Consider the following 20,878-nt stretch of genomic DNA (forward strand, 5'->3'; position numbering starts at 1 on the left):
TCCTTGGTCCCTCTACTCTGTTGCACTCCCTAGTGCCCTAACCATTCATAGTACCGTTTCCCTGCATACACGGTAGAAGTGGGGAAACCAATTTCAATGTAACTTGGAGATGTGCTTAAGGACCTTTCTTACATTACTGGACGTTACGTAAGAAGCAGTTTGTTGTCTTGTTTAATCACTCGCTCTAATTTACAATTAATCTTTATTTCACAATTGTGACAATTGTCAACATTCCTCTGTACATTGCTCTCCACCTCCACTCCAAGCACACACCTACACATTCTTCCTCCTCCCTGCATCCTTTGTTGAAATTGAGATTCGTTGCACCCCACCCCTTTGGCCAAGATTTGGTCCTCAGTGCTGTATTCTCTGATGTCATTACATTAAGATTCTTCAGAAGTGTGAGTTGTTATTAGGACATTTTATAACAGTCTTTGGTGATGAATTTAAAAACAGACCTACATTTAAACTGTACATTTTTATAACCCAGACATGTCTCTAAATGATATGAAATCACTATTGTAATGTTGGAAATACAACAGCAAGTTTGTACACAGCATGATGCCACACAGCACAGATTCTAAAAGAAGTGAAGTTGTGTTATTAGTTGAGAATATTGACCAGAAAACTGTGGAAAACTTCTTTCCTTTTTGTTTGAAAAGTGCATCATGATACCTTGATCATCTCTCTGAGGGAGCAGCCGGGTTCATCTGAAACTCAGCCTCTCTGATTCGCAAAATAGGAATGCTCAAATCTTTGGAGTGGGAATTAAACCTCCAACCTTCTAACTGAGCCACAGCTGACGGAGTTAGAATACTTTGTTCAAAATCAGTTAAATTTAAGTAACCAGTTTGTGCTGTTTGTAACAATTTCTTGTGGATACTTTCAGGGAAAGGTCAGTGATTAATTCCTTCTCTTCAATGAATTCTGATGCATTTTTCACATTCTTTTGCTGTTCTGCCTTGCTGTTTTGTGTAACAGAGTTGTTCTGGTGCCTACTTATCAGACTTGAGCAAAGCCAGAGTTCGAGTTTAAAGCCTTCCCAAATATTTGTTGAAAGCAGGCTTTGTATTGTGAATGCACTAGTCGACAGATTAGTTTATGCAAACATACAAATGCATTTAAGGAGAATGGGTGAATGCAGTAGAAAGTAATTCTGATGACTCATCGAATTGTACAACACGGAAACAGGCCCTTCGGCCCAACTTGTCTATGCCAACCAAGTTTTCCACTTGAGCTAGTCCCACTTGTGTGTCTTTGATCCAGATCCCTCTAAACCTTTGCTATCCATGTACCTGTCCAGATGTATTTTAAACAATGCAATTATACCCACCTCTACCACTTCCCCTGGCAACTCACTCCATACACCCACCACCCCCTGTGTGAAAAACTTGCCTCTCCTATCCCCATTCTTTCCTCCTTGCAAAGATCCCAATGTTCTTGATCTATCCAACCCTTCCCTCCCATATAGCTCCCCTCCTTGACAGAGAAATGGGGGAGGGGAGCTATATGGGAGGGAAGGGTTGGATAGATCTTAGAGCAGGATAAAATGTTGGCACAACATTGTGGGCCGAAGGGCCTGTACTGTGCTGTAATATTCTATGATTAAACCTTAAGCAACAAACAATCTGCTGGAGAATCTCAGTGGGTCGAGCAGCATCTGTGGGGGGAGAAGGAATTGTTGATGTTTTGGGTCAAACCCTTCATGGGGGAATGCTGCTCGACCTGCAGTTCATTGTTTCTTGCTCCAGGTTCCAGCATCTGCAATATCTTGTGTCCTGTTTACATCTTTCCCCTCTCACCTTAAACCTGTGCCCTCTAGCTTTAGACTCCCAACCCTGGGAACAAGACAGTGACCCTCCACCTTACCTATGCCCCTCATGATTTTATAAGTCTCTCTCAGGTCGCTCCTCCGCCTCCTGTAGGGAGGGGTGAAGTGAACTGTAAAGAATTGGGAGGGTGTCATATGGAATTTATTCACTGGAGTGAACCAGTTGTGCCTGTTTCTGTGCTATGAATGTTGTCATAATAAGCAACCTGTGTTTTATGCTTTACCACAAATGTTGTTCAGGGGATAAATGGCAGAGGGCTGAGTACATGGTTCAGTGAGGTCATAGAACAGTACAGCACAGAACAGGCCCACAATGTACTCCTTATATCTGTTCTGAACCTACCCCTTCTCACCGTAAATCGCGCGTTAGAAATCACAGGCTAACTGCCCCTTGTCCGATCTCTTATTAAGAAGGTATACTAACACTGGACACAGTCCAGAAGAAAGGCAAATTCCTGGTGTGAGAGGGTCGTCTTATCAGGAATGTTTAGATCTAGAATGAAGGAGAATGAGGGATGATCGTAATGAGGCACATAAGATCCTCAAGGGACATGACACGTTAGGTGTTGATGTGTTTCCACTGGTGGGAGGATCCTGAACAAGGGGACATAGTTACAAGGAGGAAGCTGTTTAAACCTGAGCTGCACAAGAATTTAATCTTGCAGATGGTGGTGGAAAACCAGAAATCTCTAACCTGTCGGGTTGTGAACACAGGAGGTATTAAAAAGAGAGGAAGATAAATTGAAAGATTAGGGAATTGAGGGCAGGCTTCAGGGACTGAGTGGCCTCCTCCTGCTAATTTCTTGTATCCTTTGTCTTAAGAGCATTTAAATTAATAGCTAGAAGATCTGGGGCGATAGTCTTTTCTTTTCTCAGCTAGTAGTTACGGCCCATGCCAGCTGAGCTGGGCTGTAGGCTGGACTATGGCATCCCATGTGAGAGAGGGAGAGATTTCTTGATTCTTTGATTTCTCTTGGGAGGTAGATTTTCACAGCTGGAATCAGTTTGCCCTTACTTTGAATGTTCAGCTAAGAAGAGCGCATTCCCTCAGTGTGGTAAACCTTTCTTTCTTTAAGGTTTTCCACAAGTCTTCATTCTGAGGCCACCTTCCCCAAGATGCCCTTGTTTGGTTCAAAACTAAATGTTCTCCGTTATGCTACCATGAGGCACCTTGGGGTGACGGTTGTGGTGAGCTGCAGTATGAAGATGATGCTTGCATTTGTGCACACTCAGAGACCGAGGTCCAAAACATCATCAGCTTGTTCGTGAGCAGTTGATGATGTCTTGTACTCAACATCCACAAAACCAAGGCCCGTCTACAAATCTGCTTCCACTATACTACACTACTGTACAACAATAATGGTTTACCATGGAACCCTTGAAACTGTATTTCAGAAGCCACTTCTTGGTGAAGACATTGATGAAATTCACCACTGTATCCAACGCCAAATCTCGACCTTTGGCTGATTGAGGAAGAAGGTGTTTGAAGATCATGACCTCGTACCTTTAACAACATTCCTGGTCCACCAGTTACCTACAGCAGGCACCACAAGGCACTGGAGAAATACACCAACGGTGTCTCTGTAAAATCCTCCAACTTTTATTAGATATATATTAGTCACATGTACATCGAAACACACAGTGAAATGCATCTTTTTTGCATTACTGAGAATGTCCTGGAGGCAGCCCGCAAGTGTCGCCACTCTCCCGGCACCAACATAGCACGTCCACAGCTCCTAACCCGTACGTCTTTGGAATGTAGGAGGAAACCGGAGCACCCAGAGGAAATCCACACAGACACAGGGAGAACGTACAAACTCCTTACAGACAGCGGTGGGAATTGAACCCTGGTTGCTGGCGCTGTAATAGAGTTACACTAACCGCTACACTACCGTACCGCCAAACTCACTGGAAGAATGAGCAAACTAACATCAGCATCCTCCCCAGGACAACAGTGAGAGCCCATTTATAGCCAAAGTCCTGCAGACAATCTGTTCCAAGCTCTGTCAAGGAGATTACCAGGTGGACAGAGACAAGATTCAAAGTCTCCTTGAAGTTGGTTCTTGAACCAACCACAAAACCCTAATCACTACAGTTTAGCAACACTATGACCACTTTGCGCTAAAATGGACCCTTTTTTTTATTCTAATTATGTTCTTTTCTGTAAAAATTGTGCATAATTTATGTTTAATTTATGTTTTTATTGTGAATGGAGCTTACATGATGCAATGTGCCGGTGATGCTGCTGCAAGTTTTTCATTGCACCTGTGCACACATGTAAATTGGTTTATTATTGTCACGAGTACAGAGGTACAGTGAAAAACTTGTCTTGCATACTGTTCATACAGATCAATTCATCACACAGTGCATTGAGGTAGTACAAGGTAAAACAATAACAGAATGCAGAATAAAGTGTTACAGTTACAGAGAAAGTGCAGTGCAGGCAGACAATAAGGTGCAAGGTCATAACAAGGTAGATTGTGAGGTCAAGAGTCCATGTACTTGTGCATATGACAATAAACTCGACTTTGAACATTCCCACTGACTCCTGGGAATCCCTGGCCCATGACCGCTAAAAGTGGAGACGAAGTATTCGGGGTGGTATTGAGAACTGTGAGACCGTGCATTGGGAGCACACAGAAGGCCCTCGTAAGTGGCAGAAGAAGCACGCCACCTCACAAACCACCCAGCGGCCCGTCCTTTGGCAACCACCTACCCCTTCCATGGAAGATCTGTGGTTACTACATTGGCATCTCATGCCACAATACCGGAGTGAAAGCAAGTCATCCCCGATCCCGAGGGACGGCATAAGAAGACATTCTTGCCTCTGAACCAGAAGGTTCCTGTTTCAATTCCCATTCCAGAGCTGCCTGTGAAAAATCCCAGGCTGACACCCCAAAGTAGTACTGAGGGATTGCTGCATTCTGGGACCATGATTTGGGTGCTGTGTTAAATTCAAACATACCCAGAAAGATATAAGAGGGTCAGTGGAACTATGTGGAATAAGAACAGGACCGTCACCCCCTGTATCCCAGGATGTTATTCCTCAATCAACATTTATTTTAAAAAAATACTCGTTACCTATTTCTTGTGGAATCTTGCTGTGCGCAAAATGGCTGCTGTATTTCCTACATCACAGCAATGACTATGTTTCAAAGGTGCTTTATCAGCTGTAATGTATTTTGGGATGTTCTGTAAGGAACAAGAGGCACTTTAGAAATATAAGTATATGTTTACTTATTAAAGGCATTACTTGTTATATAAATGCAAGCCTTTTTATACAAAAATATCTTTTATGTTCTTTTAGGATGGCCGCACGATGTTTCTGGGATGCTGATACAGATAACTTTGCACAGGCAGTGTACATGAATGTAAGTGTAGCAAGTACATTGCTGCTTCCTATTGATGGTGTGTGTGATGGAAATGATCTCTTCAAGACCAGAAATTGTTCTCCCTCCTCCCCTGTTTTCGTGGGTAACAGAACATCTCTTTATGATTCTGCCTTCTTCCAGAGGTGCTGACTCTTTCAGGGATTTCATCACTACCCTATCTTGAGCGAAGTAAGACCTGTCCCGAGACTCCTGTCATCGAAAGACTGTGGGCATGAGCTATAAGAAAAGGTTGGACAAACTTGGGTTGCTTTCTCTGGAGCGGCAGAGGCTGAGCAGAGACTTAGTAGAAGTTTATATGATTATGAGAGGCATAGATAGAATAGACAGCTGGAATCTTTTTCCTGGGGTCGAAGTGTCTCTAATACTAGAGGGCATGCATTCAAGGTGAGAGGGGAAAGTTCAGTGAAGATGTGCGGGGCAAGTTTTTTTTACACAGACAATGGTGGGTTCCTGGAATGCTCTGCCAGGGGTGGTGGTGCAGGAGGCAGATACGATAGAGGGGTTTAAGAGGCTCTTAGATAGGCACTTGAATGTGCAGAGAATGGAGGGATATGGTCAATGTGTAGGCAGAAGGGATTAGTTTATTCAGGTGTCATTAGCTTAATTAGTTCGGCACAACAATGTGGGCTGAAGAGCCTGTTCCTGTGCTATACTCTTCTATGTTCTTAGTGACTGTGGAGAGCAGTACAGTTGTCCTGATCCCATGCTCACGCCATTGTCTGCTCAATGTAAGGTGCGATTACTAGAATTGTAGTCAAAGTTGGGTTTATTGTCATCTGCACAAGTCCATGTGTGCACAGGTGCAATGAAAAACTCACTTGCAGCAGCATTACCAATATATAGCATCATTTCAGCAGTATTCACAAGAAAACCATAAATTAAACATAAATTATGTACAAGTTTTACAAGAAAAAACACAATTAGAACAAAATAAAAAGTCCATTTTAGTGCAAAGTAGTCAGTGTTGCTAAACTATGGTGATTAGGGTTGTGCCGGTTGGTTCAAGAACCGAATGGTTGAAGGGAAGTAGCTGTTCCTGAACCTGGTGGTGTGGGACTTCAGGCTTCTGTACCTCCTGCCCAATGGGAGCTGTGAGAAGATGGCACGGCCCGGATGGTGGGGATCTTTGATGATGGATGTTGCCTTCTTGAGGCAGCACCTCCTGTAGGTACTCCCGATGGTGGGGAGAGATGTGCCCGTGATGTATTGGGCTGAGTCCACTACTTTCTGCAGCTTCTTACATTCCAGCACATTTGAATTGCCCTCCCAGACCATGACGCACCCAGTCAGGGCGCTTTCAACAGTACATCTGTAGAAGTTATACAGCATGGAAACAGGCCCTGCGTCCCAGCTCGATGACATATGAGATTGGGGGCTTTGCTTACACTGGTCCCTCTCATCACCCAGGCCTATCCCAGGAACAACCCAAACTGGCTAACTCTATGTTGATATAATTCAGCTGTGTAATGCAGAGGGAATGAGCAATTAATGGGACTTCCAGCAATGAAGGACTGGAACTAAATGATACTGCTTAAGATATCCTTGTCCCTTCCGGTCTTGATGGGATTAATTTCACCTGAGACGCCATCTCAGGAGGATGAATTGTGGATGAGTGTCTGCATTAGTGGTTGATACTTCTGCCTTCTGTTGCATCCAAATTATCCATGCCAGTACTGAGGGAGCATGGCACTGTTGAAGGCACTGTCATTCAGATGCGTGGATAAACTGAGGGTCTCCCAGGCAAACACAAAACATGCCTCCTTGAAGAATGGCAGAGAAGTCATCCCTGGTATCCTGGCTAAAATGTATCCCTTAGAACCAAGTGCAGTAAAACTCTGATAATCCAGCACACAGGTTTGGAGAATCCAGACCATGCGATCTTCTGGACTGTTGGATGTTATTTCTATGAGTACCTCAATGCTCTTATACATCTCTCATTTAAGATGTTACATATTATTAGTTTTCCAGTGAACCAGGTAAATTGAAACCAGAATTTCCAAATAGCAGGTTTTTGGAATATTGCTGTGTTTAGCCATTATTGTGGCTTTTTGTGGGAGCTTAGAACATAGAACATTACAACACAGTACAGGCCCTTCAGCCCACAATGTTGTGCCAACATTTTATCCTGCTCTAAGATCTATCTAACCCTCCCTTCCCACATAGCCCTCCATTTCTCTATCATTCGTGTGTCTCTTAAATGTCCCTAATGTATCTGCCCCTACAACCTCTGCCGGCAGTGCGTTCCACGCACCCACCACTCTCTGTGTAAAAAAACTTACCCCTGACATCCCCCTTATACCTTCCTCCAATCACCTTAAAATCATGTCCCCTCGTGTTAGCCATTGTCACCCTGGGAAAAAGTCTCTGACTGTCCACTCGATCTATGCCTCTTGTACACCTCTATCAAGTCACCTCTCATCCTCCTTCTCTCCAAAGAGAAAAGCCCTAACTCACTCAACCTATCCTCACTCAAGCACACAGCTTACTGTGTGCGAATTGGCTGCCACATTCCCTACATCACAGTAGTGACGCCTTCATTAACGGTAAGGTGTGTTGTCCCCTCCTGAAATCATGAAAGGCTCTGTACGGTTGCAAGTCTGTCTGTCTTTCTTCTGGGTTAATGTGAAAAGTTCCAGTGCCTTGCCACAGGCAGGGAAGCTAACGATTCTGGGAAGGGAAAACTCCCAATCCAAAGAAATGTTAAGGTAGTTAGGTTCTTTTTTGGATCTTGTTTGACCAACTCCATGTAGCTTGATGGTAATGAATGTGTAATGTGCCTCGTCACTAGTATTGTATTATTTCTGTTTACAGGACAGTCTATTTTGTGTTGCTGCTGCTTTTGGCTGCTACCACTATTAGCAAACCAAGGATATAAACAGCTGGTGCAATCTTCTCTGTGTGAATATGTTAAATTTTTTTTTACATCTGTACAATAGTTTTTATAATAAAGTGATGCATGATAGCATTTAATAAAGAAATATACAGTGACTTCGTTCAAATTAGTGCTCCTGGTGACGTTGGCTTGGATTGTTCTGGACCCAGACCACTACTTGAAATCTCTGCTTACTTGAGGGGGAAGGAGTTCACACTGACCTCTGCAACAGCAGTGTTCAGAGATTTCACCTTCTGATTGATGCTGACAGCCTTTTCGGTGGAAGGCAAGGATTGGGGTGAAGGGGAGGGGAGGGAATCAGTGGAGCTTTTTCTCATGTCAAAAGTGGAATGAATCTTAATAATTGTAAATGTCTAACATAAATATATAAAAATGTCAAAAACTGTATGAAGCTAAAAGAAAACACTTGGAAACATTAAAGTAATGTAAAATAATTGAAATTAATATCTTCTTTTGCTGCCTTACTTGCAGGATTTGGTCAATAGGGTCCCCAATCCTGTACCAGGACTGACCTGGTATGGGCTCCAAGTGGTCCTTTTCCCAGTGTTGCATTGGCAACTCTCAGCAAAACTGAGCTCTGCTGCTGGATTCCACACGGTCCAGCAACAGAGCATCGTCATTCAGTAAGCGCCAAACTTGCAGCATTGTGCTTGGTTTGTACTGGAAAATGCTGGAAAATGCACAATGTGTTTCCGGATCTGCCAAAACAGGGTAAGGTTAATAGTGTCTGGCTGTCGACTCTGCTACAGAACCGTACTCACTCAGTGGGGGCACAGGAGACTGCAGACACTGGAATCTGGGACAATGAACAATGTGCTGGAGGAACTCAGCAGGTCGAGCAGCATCTGTGGGAGGAGAGACATTCTCATCGTTTGGGGTCAAAACCCTGCATCAGGACTCTTCAGCACGTTGTTTGTTGCTCTAGATTCCAGTGCCTGCAGTCTCTTGTGTCAACCTCCTTGTAACTCTTTTCTGCACTCTTTCCAGGTCCTGATACAGGGTTTTGACCCAAAACATCGACAACTTCTTTCCTCCCACAGATGCTGCTCGACCCACTGAGTTCTTCCAGCACAGTGTTTGTTGTACTCATTCAGTGCCAGTTATGGAAGTGGGTACACACCCAAGTGTGCTTGTGACTTAACTGTTCAATCATAGAGGAGAATCGGAATTTGCTTTGGAATGCAGCAGTTGTGCTGAGCCCTGGTTATAGCAGATCTGGACATCATACCTCAGCAAAGGTACTATTTACATGTCTGCTAGATCACAACATCCGTTAGATCACTTCAACATTGAGATCTCACAGAGAATCCATCTTAAATTTACATAATCATAATTTAATCTTTTAAACCACAGGACTTTGTGCTTTGGGTTGCAAATGGCATCAGTTTAACATCCATTATTGCACTTATGAAAGATTAAAAGGTGATTATAGAAATCTCAGGTTAGGAGAGCTGTTGACTGAAGAGTTATGTTTGAGGGAGCAAATGTCCTCTTGATGTAAACATGATTCACTGAAATCCAACCGGAAAATAGGAGAACAGTAAGAGTGTGGAATAAAAACAGAAAACACTGGAAACAGATCAGGCAGCTTCTGTGGGAAGAGAAGCAGAATTAAATTTCGGATCCGAGATCCTTCGTCAGAACTGGGAGAGCATCTGCAGTTTTTTTTGATTATCGGTAGGAATGTGGAACCCACTCCCACAGTGAAGAGAAAATACGAAGTCCGTGGCTGTACAGGAGCAAGAGATGGGTTTAAGGGGAAGCTGGATAAACAGATGAGGGAATAATGGATAGAAGATGATGGGGACAGAATAATGTAGGAAGGGGGAGATGAATAATCAGCTTGGTACAGGTGGTGCCATTGACAGTGAAGAAAGTTATCAGGATTTACAGAGGGATTTTAATCAGCTGAGTAAGTGGGCCGAGGCATGGCAAATGGAGTTTAATTTGGATAAGTGTGAGGTGTTGCATTTTGGGAAGACAAATGAGGGCAGGACTTTCACAGTGAACGGCAGGGCCCTGGGGAGTGTTGTAGAACAGAGGGACCCAGGAGTACAGGTACACGGTTCCCTGAAGAGGTGTCACAGGTAGACAGGGTGGTGAAGAAGGTGTTTGGCACGCTGGCCTTCCTCAGTCAGGGCACTGAGTATAGAAGTTGGGACGTTATGTTGCAGTTTTACAAGATGATGGCGAGGCCGCATTTGGAATGTTGTGTTCAGTTTTGGTCACCATGCTATAGGAAAGATGCCATTAAGCTGGAAAGAGCGCAGAGGAGATTTATGAGGATGTTCCTGGGACTCAAGGGACTGAGTTATGGAGAGAGGTTGAACAGGTTGGGACTTTATTCACTAGAGCGTAGAAGAATGAAGGGTGATCTGATAAGAGGTGTATAAAATTATGAGAGGCATAGACAAGGTGAATGCACGTAATCTCTTCCCCAGGGTTGGGGAAATCAAGAACTATAGAGCAGTGACAGGGGAGAGATTTAATAGGGACCTGAGGGGCAATTTTTTCACCCAGAGAGTGACCAGTATATGCAATGAGCTGCCAGAGGAAGTGGTTGAGGCAGGTACATTAACAATATTTAAAATCCAGTTGGAGAGGTACATGGGTAGGAAAAATTTAGAGGGATACAGGCCAAATGTAGGCAATGGGACTAAGCAAATGAGCTTGGATGTGAATCTTGCGGGCCAAGGGGCCTGTTTCTGTGCTGCGTGAATCTATGACTCCATCACAAAAGTGAGAGAGGTATGGGAGGGGTCTACTGACAGACTGAGATGGAGGTAAATGTTTAAAATCCAGCCCAGATAGATCGAGCCAAGTAGCCTGTGCCTGTAGATTCTATGAAACATCAGAACAGTGTCAGCAGCCTGTGTGGAACGATGAGCTGGGAATCCTAACTTCCAGCATTGTCACAAGTGGAGGTCGGGATAATGCTGGGACCTGATTTAACTTCCTTACACTCTCCACGGATCGAAAGGAAGGAAATCAAAAAGGTGAAGAATTATTGAGCTGCTATCTCAGACTACCCAGAGGACTTCAGTTACTATGGTACGGTATTGTCAAGTTTATAGAAATTGTATGGAATTCCTGAGGCTGAAGATCATTCTTACAAGCCATGGGTAAGTGTTGATTTGTTGTGAATGTATCAAACAAAGTATGCATTTCAAAACATAAAAGCGGAAAATACTGGAAATACTCGGCAGGTCAGGCAGCATCTGTGGAGAGAGAAGGACAGAATTAATATTTTTGGTCACTGACTTCTTATCAGACGAAAAATCATTGATGTAACGTGAGTGGCTTGTAAATGTGTAAATCATCAGACCTGAAATATTAACTGCTCCTCTTTCAGTTGCTACCTGACCTGGTGGATATTTCTAGCAATTTTATTTTGGATTCTTGAATCTGCTCCAGGTTTTCTGCATTTCAACTTACTTAAAGAAACATGATGTCACTGTAAAAATGGATAGAGAGATTTTGAAATTGCGATATCAGCTTTGTGGCAGAGTGGGCTGGCTCTCTTGTCTCTGAGCCAGCAGGTCCTTGGACTAGCCTCATTTCAGAGACTTAAGTCCATCTTTGCAGGCCTTTACCAAGGGATTTACCGCTGAACCGTCAAGGATGTCAGCTCTCAGATGAGACTAACGTGTGGCTCCATCTATCCTACGACATGGACACAAAAGATCTTTCGTTTGGGAGTTTCCAAGAGGCTCTTGATCAATATCTAAAATAATTGATCTGTTCATTCATTCAGTCGCAGCTGGCGGGAGCTTGCTGTATGTAAATTGGCTGTTGTCTTTTTTTTACAGAAGTGACTATTTGAGATCCGGAATGACCCTCTCAAATTTGCACTTTTTCACCTTTTTTAAAAAGATCTGGGATAACTGCCAATAAGATCTCTTTATTAATCACATGTACATCGAAACACACAGTGAAATGCATCTTTTGCGTAGAGTGTTCTGGGGCAGCCCCCAAGTGTCACCACGCTTCCGGCGCCAACATAACATGCCCACAACTTCCTAACCCGTACGTCTTTGGACTGTGGGAGGAAACCGGAGCACCCGGAGGAAACCCACGCAGACACGGGGAGAACGCACAAACTCCTTACAGACAGCGGCCGGAATTGAACCCAGGTCGCTGGCGCTGTAATAGTGTCACGCTAACCGCTACACTACCGTACCTGCCCAATAATAAAATATAGAGGTGCAGTAGCAACACACGATCTGCTGGATGAACTCAGTGGGTCGTGCAGTATATATGGGAGGAAAGGAATTGTTGACGTTTTGGGTCGACAGTTCCTTTCCTCCCACAGATGCTGCCTGATCTGTGGATTTCCTCCAGCAGATTGTGTGTTGCTCCAGATTCCAACATCTGCAGTCTCTGGTGTCCCCATAGAAGTGAGGTATTTGGATATCAAAAGAGGCAACTTTTAATTTGTGAGCTGAGCCTTAGTTATCACTGTTCTTTAAAGCAACAAGTTCCTTTGAGACATCAAACACAAGGCGTTGCCCTAACACAAGACTGTCCTTTTGTCGTGACCAAAACAACTCTCTGGACCGGAACTTCAAAAGTGAATGTAGCTTCTCAGTCTATTCCCAGCATAAAATGAGTGGGCAGAAACTTAAAAAAAACCTGCGTCATGCCTTAAGGGGAATAATGACATGCCATTTTGTATAATATAAAGGGACCTTCCAGTAGAATGGAGACTGTAATCAGACCAGACTTCTAAAGTGGAAGAGATCAGAGAGAGAAACAGATGGGGAAACCAGAGAACTGTCTGAGCTGCTCCTCCACAGAATCACAGGATGGATCCAGCACCGAAGGTGGCCATCCGGTCCATTGAGTCTGTGCTAGCTCCATGCAAGAGCAATTCAATCAATCTCAGCAGAGAAGGTGCATCAAATTTTCAAAGGTCACAAGATCACAAGACAAAGAAGCAGAAGTAGGTCATTCGGCCCAGCGAGTCTGCTCCGCTACCTCACCATGAGCTAAACTATTCTCCCATCTAGCCCCAATTCCCGGCCTTTTCCCTGTATCCCTTGATACCCTGACTAATTAGGTACCTATCAATCTCTGCCTTAAACACCCCCAAATGATCAGGCCTCCACAGCTGTATGTGGCAACAAATTCCACAAATCCATGACCCTCTGGCTAAAGAAATTTCTCCTCATTTCTGTTCTAAATGGGTACGCTCTAATTCTAAGACTGTGCATAAGGGTAAACAGAATGGTGGAAGATTGATAGTCAGGAAGCACATATTAAAATGGTGGCTTAATGGAAATGTTGCTGGACTAGTAATCTTGGACTAAATCCAGAAACATGTTAAATCTTACTAGATCAACTTAAATTTGATTAAATAGGATCATACATACAAGATAGGTACCAATTGTCATGCACCCATTTGCACTAATCCTATCCCAATCCCATTTCTTTATCTCCATGGTCCCATCAGCTCTGCTCAGATTCTGCCACTCACCGACCCACTAGGGACAATTCACTGGCAGCTGATCAAGCTCCCGACCCGGGATGTGGGAGGAGGCCTGAGCATCTGGTGGAAACCAATAAATTTAGGATAGAAATTTTTATCTGGGCATCACTGGCAGGGCTGCCTTGGTAACAATGAAGGAGAGACGATATATTTCCAAGTGAGATGGTGCGCTTGGAGCTGGTGGTGTTCCCGCGGACTTGCTTTTGTCCTTCTTGGGAGATGCTGTCAGAGTAACCTGGGCAAGTAACGGCAGTGCGTTTTGTAGACAGTACACACTGCAGCCACTGTGCACTGGTGTTGGAGAGAGTGAACGTAGAGGATGATGGATGGGGTGCCAATCAAGTGGGTTACTATCCCCTGATTATCATAGAGTCTTACAGGATAGAAACAGGCCCTTCAGCCCAACTTGCCCATGCTGACTGTGTTGCCCAGCGAGCTAGTCCCATCTGCCCACGTTTGGCCCATAGCCCTCTAAACCTTCCCCATCCATGTACTTATCGAGATGGTTTTTAAATGTTGCTAATGTGCCCGCCTCAACCATTATTTCTGGCAGCTCATTCCAAATACGCACCACCCTTTGTGTGAAGAAGCTGCCCCTGATGTCCCTTTTAAATCTCTCGCCTCTTATCTTAAACATATGCCCTCTTGTTTTTAGCATCCCCCCTCTGGGAAAAAGACTGTGTGCTTTCCCCATCTATTACCCCTCATGATCTTATATACCTCTGTCAGGTTACCCCTCAATCTCCTATGTTCCAGGGCACTGTGTCGAGCTTCTCAGGAGTTGTTTGTACTTTACTCTTCCAGTGCAAACCTCTCCTCAATGGAAGAACACTCTGCTAGCTGTGCCCAACTAGGCTCAGGTGGCTCCAAATCAACAGAGCTGCTGACCCTGAAACGTGGACAACAAGAGAGACTGCAGATGCTGGAAATCTGGAGCAACGAACACAAGATGCTGGAGGAACTCAGCAGGTCAGGCAGCACGTGTATGATCAATACCAATAGATCACCAACAGATGCTGCCTGACCTGCTGAGTTCCTCCAGCATTTTGTGTTGGTTCACCCTGAGACGGAGTCAGATCCAGAACAACCCATGGAAGGTGGTCCTGCCCAGGGGATGCCCTGATACAGGGTAGGGCCCGGGAGCGCTGCCTGACCCCGGAGGGAGGGGAGGATGGAGGGGGAGGAGGAGGACGATGGAGGGGGAGAGGGAGGGAGGGGAGGATGGAGGGGGAGAGGGAGGGAGGGGAGGATGGAGGGGGAGAGGGAGGGAGGGGAGGATGGAGGGGGAGAGGGAGGGAGGGGAGGATGGAGGGGAGGGGGAAGGGAGGGAGGGGAGGATGGAGGGGAGGATGGAGGGGGAGGGAGGGGAGGATGGAGGGGGATGGAGGGGGGAGGGAGGGGAGGATGGAGGGGAGGGGGAGGGAGGGAGGAGGGAGGGGAGGATGGGGGAAGGGGAGGGAGGGAGGATGGAGGGGGAGGGGGAGGGAGGGGAGGATGGAGGGGGAGGGAGGGAGGGGAGGATGGAGGGGTGATGGAGGGGAGGGAGGGGAGGATGGAGGGGAGGGGGGAGGGAGGGAGGGAGGAGGGAGGGGATGGGGGAAGGGGAGGGAGGGAGGATGGAGGGGGAGGGAGGGGAGGATGGAGGGGGGAGGGAGGGGAGGATGGAGGGGGATGGAGGGGGGAGGGAGGGGAGGATGGAGGGGAGGGGGAGGGAGGGGAGGATGGAGGGGGAGGGAGGGGAGGGAGGGGAGGATGGAGGGGAGGGGGAGGGAGGGGAGGGAGGAGGGAGGGGGAGGATGGAGGGGGAGGGAGGGGAGGGGAGGGAGGGAGGAGGGAGGGGAGGATGGGGGAAGGGGAGGGAGGGAGGATGGAGGGGGAGGGAGGGGAGGATGGAGGGGGGAGGGAGGGGGAGGATGGAGGGGGAGGGAGGGAGGGGAGGATGGAGGGGGGAGGGAGGGAGGGGAGGATGGAGGGGGGAGGGGGAGGGGAGGGAGGGGAGGATGGAGGGGAGGATGGAAGGGGAGGGGGAGGGAGGAAGAGTAATGGGAGGATGGAGGAGGGGGGGGGGGAAGGAGGGGGAGGGAGGGAGGAAAGAAGGAAGGAACGAGGAGCCCGGAACTAATGTTCAGGGCGCGGGGGCTCCGCGCTCCCGGGACAGCATCCGGTTCCGGCTGCGTCCGCCCGCCAATCCAGTCCGGGTCCCGAGAGGGAGAGGCGGCGCCGAGGGAGAGAGGTGAGTGGCCGCGCGGTGCTATCCCCCCTCCCCCCCTCCCCCCCCCCTCGCCTCCCCCTCTCCCCCTACCACCGCTCCCTCACCCCCTACCCTTCCCCCCCCCACCTCCCCGCCCTCCCCCCCCTCCCCCCATCCCCCCCTTCCCTCCCCCCCCACCCTCCCCCCCTCTCCTCCCCCCTCTCTCCCCCCCCTCTCCCTCTCCCGCCCTCCCTCCCCTCTCCCCCACTCCCCCCCTCCCTTCCCCCTCCCTCCCCCCTCCCTCCCCTCTCCCCCCCCCCCCCCCCTGGCATGCGGGACGCTCCCCCCCTCACTGATCCCCCCTCAACCCTCCCTCCCCCTCCACTGATCCCCCCCTCAGACCCCTCCCTCCCCGCCTCACGATCCCCCTCAGACCCCCTCACTGATCCCCCCTCAGACCCTCCCTCCCCCCTCACTGATCCCCCCTCAGACCCTCCCTCCCCCCTCACTGATCCCCCCTCAGACCCTCCCTCCCCCCTCACTGATCCCCCCTCAGACCCTCCCTCCCCCCTCACTGATCCCCCCTCAGACCCTCCCTCCCCCCTCACTGATCCCCCCTCAGACCCTCCCTCCCCCCTCACTGATCCCCCCTCAGACCCTCCCTCCCCCCTCACTGATCCCCCCTCAGACCCTCCCTCCCCCCTCACTGATCCCCCCTCAGACCCTCCCTCCCCCCTCACTGATCCCCCCTCAGACCCTCCCTCCCCCCCTCACTGATCCCCCCTCAGACCCTCCCTCCCCCCTCACTGATCCCCCCTCAGACCCTCCCTCCCCCCTCACTGATCCCCCCTCAGACCCTCCCTCCCCCCTCACTGATCCTCCCTCCCCCCACTGATCCCCCCTCAGACCCTCCCTCCCCCCTCACTGATCCCCCCTCACTGATCCTCCCTCCCCCCACTGATCCCCCCTCAGACCCTCCCTCCCCCCTCACTGATCCCCCCTCAGACCCTCCCTCCCCCCTCACTGATCCTCCCTCCCCCCTCTGATCCCCCCTCAGACCCTCCCTCCCCCCTCACTGATCCCCCCTCACTGATCCCCCCTCAGACCCTCCCTCCCCCCTCACTGATCCCCCTTCTCTCCCTCAGACCCTCCCTCCCCCTCACTGATCCCCCCTCAGACCCTCCTTCCCCCTCTGATCCCTCTCTCCCTCAGACCCTCCCTCCCCCTCACTGATCCCCCTTCTCCCCCTCAGACCCTCCCTCCCCCTCACTGATCCCCCTCACATCCCCTCACTTATCCCCCCTTCTCTCCCTCAGACCCTTCCTCCCCCCCTCACTGACTCTCCCTCCCCCCCTCACTAATCTCCCTGTCTCCCCCCCTCGCTGGTCCCCCCTCTCTGACATCTATCACAGACCCCCACCAACACCCTCGCCCATCTCATTGGCCCCCTTCCCTCCTCTGATCACTTCCTCCCCCCCACCTCCTTCCTTCCTCGCACCTTGTCCCAATCCCCCTCTACCTCCCTCGCTCCCTTTTCCCTACAAGCCATGAGTCAGGGTAGAACACTTGCCAGGACAAGTGCAGCCCCAACTCTCAAGAAACTCGACACCATCCAGGATCTGGCAGCCCGCTTGATGGGCTCCCCTTCTACCACCTTAAACATTCACCCCCTCCAGCACAATGGCTGCAGTGTGAACCATCCACCAGCACAAACGACGTCTACCACTGAGATGGGAACACCACCGCCTGCAGGTTTCCCTTCAAGTGTCTCGCCATCCTGACTTTGAAATCGATCGCCTTTCCTTTACCATCTCTGGGTCTAAATCCTGGATCTCCCTCCGCTGCAATGTGGTGCAATTAGGATTGGGCAGTAAGTTCTGGCCTTGATGGTAGTTCCCACCTCCCAGGAGAGAACAAGGAAGAGCTTGTTTCCTGCAGCAGCCCTTCCAGGGACAGATGCCGAGTGTGGAATGCCTGACCCTGTGACATCATGAATGACAGGTTTCTGCCCACTTGTCATCCTCGGGCTCCATTCATGAGCTCACAGGGGGGAGCAAGGTTTGGTGGAAAAGGCTTTTAAAGTTTGAGACTCTGATCAAATCCTCAGTGTGGAAGTCCCAATCTGCTGCACTTGCCATCCCACTGTGTGTGACATCTTGACTGAGGTGTAAGTTAATTGGTTTTTCCACATGTTCTGTGTGGTCATCAGTGACTTACAGTTGGTGTTTCTATTGTTAATTAATTCATTTTACATTATTCGTTCCTGGGATGTGGGAGTTGCAAGCAAGGTAAACACTTCTAGCCCATTCCTAATTTCATTTGTTCTATTGATACTTTACTGTTGGAAACTTGCTCCGTCCTTTTTAGTTAGTGTGTCTGTCTCGTGTCGCGTTGTGCAAGAATGTCTTGGATATGCTTTGTTTGAAGGAGGCACCCAGCGCTGTGACATTTGTGAAATAATCTGTTTGGTCTGTTCTTTACATGGTGTGCACAGCAGCAGGTTATGTGCATAGTGTCCCCTGCAGTGGCTTGTTATTTGTTGAATCTCAGGGGCTTGTTTTGTTTTAAGGATTCCACACTTCACGGAGCACATGATGACTTGCAGCAGATCCAGGGGGAATACAAGTATTAAACAGACAGAGCGTTGTATTGCAAGGTGTATTTTTCCATTGTAGAAGGAAGAATTGTTTTGTGGGCTGTTCTGTTTTGTGTCTTTTAGTTCTTTTTTTTTCAGTTACAGAGGTTTGGGTGGAATTGGATGAAGAAAATCCTGGCTTGTAAAGTAGGTACAGATTGGTCAAGAGATGGAACTGTTTGAGGAGTTTTCTACTCTTCTCACGTTAAAGCTCATAGAGTCCACGTCCATAGATCCCTCAAGGTTGCTGCGCAGGTCGATAGGGTTATTAGGAAGGTATATGGTGTGTTGACCTTCATTAGTCGGGGTACTTGAGTTCAAGAGCCGCGAGGTAGTGTTGCAGCTCTATAGAACTCTGGTTAGATCACACTTTAAGTATTGTGTTCAGCTCTGGTTGCCTCATTATAGGAAAGATGTGGAAGCTTTAGAGAGGGTGCAGAGGAGATTTATCAGGATGCTGCCTGGATTGAAGAGCATGTCTTATGAGAATAGGTTGAGCGAGCTGGTGCTTTTCTCTTTGGAGAGAAGGACGTTGAGAGGTGACTTGATAGAGGTGTACAAGATGATAAGAGGCATAGATCAAGTGGACAGTTAGAGACTTTTTCCCGGGGCAAAAATGGCTAACATGGGGGGAATCATAATTTTAAGGTGATTGGAGGAAAGTATAAGGGGGATGTCAGGGGTAAGTTTTTTTTTACACAGAGAGTGGTGGGAGCGTGGAACGCACCGCCGGCAGAGGTTGTGGGGGCAGATACATTAGGGACATTTAAGAGACTCTTAGATAGACACGTGAATGATAGAAAAATGGAGGGCTCTGTGGGAGGGAAAGGTTAGATAGATCTTAGAGCAGGATAAAATGTCGGCACAACATCGTGGGCTGAAGGGCCTGTACTGTGCTGTAATGTTCTATGTTCAAAGTGACAACTGGATGGTATGGACCAGTTTACAGCTGCATAGGGTCGGATACTCGAGTACAATATTGATGCAAACAAACACTTTGCTGGAGGAACTCAGTGTTTGGATCAACGTTTGATCCTGATGCAGGATTTTGACCTGAAATGTTGAGAATTCCCCCCACAGACGCTGCTCAACCTGCTGAGTTCCTCCAGCAGATTGTTTGTTGCTCCAGATTCCACAGAGTTCAGTCTCTTGTGTCTCCATCAATGCAAACGTATTCCATCTGCAACCTTTAATATTCTTCTCGCAAGCATTTTGGTCACCCTGCTCCCTGAGTGCGGGCGGTTGGAGGAATCAGATGAGTGATTAGGAATGTTGAAGGAAATACAAGGGTAGGCTTCTTCACAGTGCACTTTCTCTCTGTCTGTCTCTCGCTCTCTCTCTCCCCCCTCCCCCAAGCCCCCCGTCTCACTCTCTCCCTTCACCTCCCTTCCCACTCACTGTCTCCCTTTCCTCTTCATTTTGGGTATATCTCATTTTAAAACGCCCAATGCACATCACAGACAGCCGAGTGCTTTTGAAGTGTTGTGATTGTTGTAAGATAGGACATGCAACAGCCAATTTGCAGACAGCATGTTCCCACAAAGAGCAGTTGAATAATGAACAGATGATCGAAATGGGTTGCTGGAAATCTGAAATAAAAACAAGAAATGCTGGAAACACTCAGCAGTTCATGCCGTATCTGTGGAAAGAGTTCTGATGAAGGGTTTTCAACCTGAAACATTAACCCTGTTTCTCTTTCCACGGGTGTTGCCTGACCTGCTAAGCGTTTCCAGAACTTTCTGTTGTTATATCTGTTTTAAACATGTTGTTTGAGGGGTAATTGTATCCCTGAACATTAGAAATAACTCCCCTGCCGTTCTTTGAAGTGGTGCTGTTTTTATCTTGGGCAAGCAGACACAGTGGTTTACCATCTCATTCAGGAAGGGTTTTCTGGAACAGAACAGTGTCTCCTTGATGCTGCCGTCCTGAGTGTTTACTTGTTCTAGTTTCTGGATCGAGAATTCAAACCCTTGACCTTCAGACTTGAAATTCAGGGGAACTAGCAACCTGAGATCTGGTAAAGGAAGCCAGAAAGTGACAGATATCAAACCTTGTTCAAGGCCAAGTCCTGTTTCTCCTTCCCTCCCTGGTGTACATTCATGTAAGATGAGTCAGGGAACCATAAAAGCAGTGGGAGGGAGTGATTGTGCTAATGTAATGCCAGAGAAGCTCATTATGCTGCGTGTACGAGCTGTATTGTATGCTTGACTGTTTGTATTGATGGAATGAGGGCACACATCTTCAGTCAGTCAGTCAAGGCAGTTAGAACATAGAACAGTACAACGCAGGAACAGGCTCTTTGGCCCGTGACGTTGAGCCAAACTAATTTAACTAGTAATTAAACACCTAACTAAATTAATCCCTTCTGCCTACACAATGTCCACATCCCTCCATTCTCTGCACATTCACGTGCCTATCCAAGAGGCTCTGAAACACCTCTATCACTTG

The 20,878-nt window shown here is 47.8% G+C and overlaps 2 protein-coding genes across 5 annotated transcripts in view; both read left to right on the forward strand.

Annotated features, from left to right (window-relative positions):
- dynlt2b (dynein light chain Tctex-type 2B) overlaps nt 1–8,380 on the forward strand; it is a 30,797-nt gene extending 22,417 nt beyond the window's left edge. The window contains exons 4-5 of the mRNA XM_052018799.1: nt 5,139–5,202; nt 8,035–8,380. Coding sequence (XP_051874759.1) covers nt 5,139–5,202; nt 8,035–8,082 — 112 coding nt within the window. The 3' untranslated portion in view covers nt 8,083–8,380. The remainder of the gene's footprint in view (nt 1–5,138; nt 5,203–8,034) is intronic.
- A 7,399-nt stretch (nt 8,381–15,779) lies between these two features.
- pcyt1aa (phosphate cytidylyltransferase 1A, choline a) overlaps nt 15,780–20,878 on the forward strand; it is a 43,725-nt gene continuing 38,626 nt past the window's right edge. For all 4 annotated transcript variants that reach the window (XR_007956545.1, XR_007956544.1, XR_007956546.1 and 1 more), the window contains exon 1: nt 15,780–15,837. The gene's annotated coding sequence lies outside the window, so the exon portion shown is untranslated. The remainder of the gene's footprint in view (nt 15,838–20,878) is intronic.

The sequence above is a fragment of the Pristis pectinata genome, chromosome 6 (genome assembly GCF_009764475.1).
Source record: "Pristis pectinata isolate sPriPec2 chromosome 6, sPriPec2.1.pri, whole genome shotgun sequence".
Classification (NCBI taxonomy): Eukaryota; Metazoa; Chordata; class Chondrichthyes; order Rhinopristiformes; family Pristidae; genus Pristis; species Pristis pectinata.